The sequence below is a fragment of the Vespa velutina genome, chromosome 12 (assembly GCF_912470025.1).
Source record: "Vespa velutina chromosome 12, iVesVel2.1, whole genome shotgun sequence".
NCBI classification, from domain to species: Eukaryota; Metazoa; Arthropoda; class Insecta; order Hymenoptera; family Vespidae; genus Vespa; species Vespa velutina.
Window position 1 is genome coordinate 2,762,743 of NC_062199.1, and position 5,000 is coordinate 2,767,742.

The 5,000-nt window shown below is 31.1% G+C and overlaps 1 protein-coding gene across 12 annotated transcripts in view; it reads right to left on the reverse strand.

Annotated features, from left to right (window-relative positions):
* Positions 1-5,000, reverse strand: part of LOC124953284 (tubby-related protein 4) — a 30,443-nt gene that overhangs the window by 19,127 nt on the left and 6,316 nt on the right. For 10 of the 12 annotated variants that reach the window (XR_007102190.1, XR_007102189.1, XM_047504428.1 and 7 more), the window contains one exon: positions 606-773. The exons of 1 other annotated variant lie outside the window; for it this stretch is intronic. Coding sequence is in view for 8 of the 11 variants with exons in the window: in XM_047504428.1 (XP_047360384.1) it covers positions 606-773 (168 nt within the window). In the remaining 3 variants the exon portion in view is untranslated. Of the gene's footprint in view, positions 1-605; positions 774-5,000 lie in introns of those variants that run through there. One more of the 12 variants, XM_047504434.1, reaches the window with a different exon arrangement.

The window sequence follows — 5,000 nt, forward strand, 5'->3', positions numbered from 1 at the left end:
TCAAAAAAAAACTTATAAAAAGAGAACTGATATAGAGAAAAATATGACCCGAACGTCGATAGAAAAAAAAAAAAAAAAAAAAAAGAAAAAGGAAAAAATAAAAAAAGAAAAAAAAATCTCACTCGTCTCGTACTCGTGTCAATGGATCAAAATAAAAGAATATTCTAGATAAAAAGGAAATAATTCAATTCAATTGTTAATCCTTTATAACTTAAATACTTTTTTTTTTTTTTTTTTTTTTTTTTTTCTATCGTGTCCATAACAAAAATTATATTATATAACGTAAAAGTTATAGCGCATTATTTGTAATAATTTAAATATAAAAAGATCCAAAACTTCGTATATACGAAATATCAAATGAGAAATTAATATTCTTTTTTCGAATAAAACGAAAATGTTATTTTTTAACATATTTTTAATCCACATTAACGAACGCGTGAAACATCAAATTTATATTCATTAATATCAAATGGAAACGAAAATACGTATAAAATTTGTATAAAATCAAAATGTCCTAATATCTGAAAATATCGAATTACTCGTTCATTACTCAAGAATATTCGATCGAGTAATTTTAATTTTGAATTTGTGAAAATCAAACTCACTTCGCTACGATGACCACGGAGGTTGTAGTTTGCTCGTAAAGGAAGTTCCGCTGCTCTGGTACGACAGTGTGAAGTGGTAAATGTCACTCCTACTAGACCACGAGCATTCCCGGTAGCTAACCAACCCTCCTGATAGTAATTTGTACGATCGAGCTTCCATCCTTCGTCCTGGAAAAAAAAGAAGAAAAAAAAAAAGAAAAAAAAAAAAAAGAAAAAAAAAGGAGAATAAAAAAAAACTCCATAAACCACACATTTCGCTAATTAATTCTTATTAATTAAAGAAGATGAAAAAGAAGGGGAATAGGAAAAGAAGAAAAAGAAAATAAAATGAAAAGAAAGAAATCATGGTTTAAACGAAAATATAAAATATAAAATTGTACATTCTCATTATTGTTAAATTACTAAATACGATATAAAAGATTTTCTTACTATAATGAGTATTATTATTGTAGTATACGTAGTTTAAGACTAATGTTCGTTAATTAATAGACGTATCAAGAAGTAATTAGAAATACAGGAAATGTTCGATCCTTTTAACCAATTACTATTCCGTCTCCTTTTAGAAACGATCGAAATCATTTCTATCTCATGTACCTATGAAACATTTCAATACGCGAACGATCATCGAATTGTCGTCCATTGTAAACGAACAATCAACGAGACAGAATTAAGTCTGATCGAGTAGAGAACGAATTTCCTTTTTCTCTTTTTTTTTTTCTTTCCTTTTTTTTTTCTTTTTTCTTTTGTCTTTTATCTTCCCTCATCGTCCTAAGAAACGACATTAATAGCTTGCTTGTATTTTTCAAGAACAAAAAAAACAAGAAGGAGAAAAGAAAAAAAGAGTAATAAGTGAAAATCATTGAGAAAGAGTATCAAAGAGGAGTATCAAAGAAGTTATTCGATATCTCTTTAATGGTTTAGAAAGAGGGAGAGAGAGAGAGAGAGAGAGAGAGAGATGGTTAGATAGATAGATAGATAGATAGATGGATAGAAAGAGAGACTGAACGAAAATCGTCTGGGTCACGACTGCTGTTTGAAGAATATTCGATTACGAGAAGCCCGACGCATTCGCTCACGGCGATGGTGAAGTTAGGGTGCTAGTCCGTTGCCAAGGAGAAAGATGAAATTCTCGACGGAAATGAAGCCGAGCGAAGGTTCGTATTGCAACGAAAAGAGAGAGAGAGAGAGAGAGAGAGAGAGAGAGAAAAGGAAAGAGAGAGAGAGAGAGAGGAGGTGAACATTTAGTAGGCGTTTCGTCCAAGAAATTTAATTGAAGGAAGCACCCATTCTCTCCTCTACATACGTATGTAATTGGCCAATTACATTTCGCAAAAAAAAAAAAAAAAAAGAAAAAAGAAAAAAAAGAAAAAAAGATCTCTTTTCATTTTCGTCCAAATTGAAATGAGATTTTGCACGAAAGAAAAAAAAAATTTGTTTAGGAATACTCGTCTAAAAAAAAAAAAAGAAAAAAAAAGAAAGAAAAAGAGAAAAACAGAATTATGAGAGTAATATTTTTTTTTCTATTTTTTTTTTTTTTTCTTTTTTCCCCTATTTCTTCTTCTCTTTTTTTTCTTTTTTGTTCTTAATTGAATAAAACAGATTCTTCGTCGAAGTGAAAAAATTGTACCCTGTTCTTAGAACGATACTCGAGTACCTAAAATCGCCCTCGTAAATTACCCTTAAGTGAAAAGAGCCAGAGAGAGAGAGAGAGAGAGAGAGAGCTTTCTCTCATGCGCTAAGTAGTAAACTCGAAGAACAAAGGCTCTGGTATGACTTAACCAGTAGAACAATGGATGCGTTTGACTCGTCCAAAGAAATCGCCGCGGAGAAGCGAAATTTTCCAAGTCGATCTTTTCGTTCTTCTTGTTCCTAAAAATTGTTCGATAAATCATGTCTCCTCTGAAAGAGTTTATTTTCATTCTTCTCTCTCTCTCTCTCTTTATGTCTCTGTCCCTGTCTTTGTTTCTCTGTCTCTTTCTACCCTCAATGTTATTATCGAGCGAGGAAGGAATTTTCCTTTTAAATTATTCAACGATACGGTTTTAATGTCGGTCGGGGGTTCGTTTGCATATCAGCCAAAAAAAAAAAAAAAAAAAAAAAAAGAAGAAAAGAAAAGAAAAAAAAAGAAGAAGAAAAAAAAAAAAAGAGAAGAACAAAAAAGAAAACCAGAAAAAAGATCAAAAAAAAGGAAAAGAAGAGTAAAAGGAACGAGAAAGAAAAATAAAACGTAAAAGAAGACAAAAGAAAAATGAATATTCTGAAATCTCTCGTGTATCAGAGGTATAGTTAATGAATGATATTATAAATTCGTTTGAAAAATCTTTGAGAAAATTCTCCGAAGGGAATGTCGTCGTCGTCGTCGTCGTCGTCGTCGTTGTCGTTGTCGTTGTCGTTGTCGTCAAAAGTTCGTCGTAGTTACAATATAATTTTCTTATTCAACTTTTGTTAGGTGAAAATATTAACGCAGAAGAGTTGCCGTCGTTCAAGTTGCCTCATTAAAAATTTTCGCTTGCACGCAAAATATTGCGTTTTATGTTAGCAAAGTAATAGAAGTTGGTGACGTAGATTTTAAGGATAGCGTGAGCTTATGAAGGATTATCCATAAGGAACTTGTGGAAAAGGAACGTTGATAGGAAGACTTTGGAGTTTCTCGCGAGACGGCACGGGTCGGATCGTTAAAAGCAAAGCTTTCTAATTTTCGAAGGCAAGCACCTCCTACCATGCAAACTTGCGTGTCTAAACATCACCCATAGAATTACCAATGCAACGTGCTTAGGAATCGGGGGATTTAACTGTAGGAAGATGCGAGAACGACGAAATAAATGTTTCAGAATGTTTCATAAAGTGAGTACCCAAGGAGGTGATCCTTTTCTCTACCATTTTATCTCTCTCTCTCTCTCTCTCTCTCTCTCTCTATCTGACTGTCTCTCGGGGTTGCTGAAGAGTAACTTACAATAGAAACCAATTCAAGTATATTCAAAGTTCGAATGGAAACATTTAATTCGATTAAAATCTCATTTCAGACTTATGAATATTTCTAAATCGTTTTGTGACTGCTTTCGTCTTTTTCTTTTTTTTCCAATTTTTTTTTTTTTTTTTTTTTTATATATATAAGTCTTCTCAATGTTTCTTCTCTTCTCTCTTTTTCTTTTCCTTCCTTTTTTGTTTCTTGTCTTTTGCTTTTTTTTTTTTTTTTTTCTTTGTAATTTATGAATACAGTTTTTACGCGCTATTATCTCTTTTAATTTTGCAGATATAATACCTATATGCATATATACATACGAAAGTAAATGCGTTTAATTAAATTTTCCTATTTAATTATCATCTAGTCTCGTGTAACTCGTAACAAGAACGATTACTAAGAGAAAAGATTTTTTTAAACTCTCTTCTTTCCATCTTTCTCTCTCTTCCTCTATTTCTCTCTCTTTATTTTATCTATTAATTCCAATTGAATATTGAAGAAAACTTTTTGTTATTGAAGTTTCAATGATTAATGTTCACTTTAAGAAATAGTAAGGGAGAATGCAAAAAACAAAAAAAAGAAATACATGAAAAATATTTGAATGGTGAAACGATACTTGTAATCATTTTGACAAAAACAATATACTCGAAATAAGAGAGATGAAAAAACTTGACGAGCATATGCTTGCGATACGACGTTTTCTCGTCAAGAGGCAGGTGCTTCTTTTAAGTGGTACTATTCGATTTAAACGAGAACAATAGCTCTGGCATCACGAGCAAAACGGGTTTCGATAATGACATTATCGATTTAAGCATGATCCACCATGCGAGTGTATAATTCGAATGATATAACATTATCCTTTTTTTAATATTACTTGTCAAATTTCTTATTCCCACTTCTCCTAGTTCTTATCTTTTTCCACTTTATCTTGTTTCTCATATTAATAAAAAATATGGAAAATATGAAAAAAATATTTCTCAGTATACAAGCAAATATGTATGTATGTATGTATGTATGTATGTATGTATGTACGTACGTACGTATGTATGTATGTATGTATGTATTTATATATGTATTACTTCTTTTTTATTTTTGATCTTCTTCATTTTTATTATTTATTTCAACAAAGACACAAAATTATTTTTTTCTTTCCTTTCTTTCTTTCTTTCTTTTTTTTTCCTTTTTTTTTCCTTTTTTTTTCTCCCCCTATATTTTTCTAATATCCTTATCTTCTCTCTTTCTCTTTTGCTCTTTAGTCGTTTCATTCCTTATTTCATTTTTCTTTCGACGTTGAAAGGAACAAGTTTTCCCATTTACAAAGCAACCCCACGTTTTTTCTCCTATGTCCCTCTGTCAAGAACTTTTCCATAGAACAAAACAAGGATTTCTATAAAACCCAACATAAACCTACAATTGATCTACCACAGTCGAAG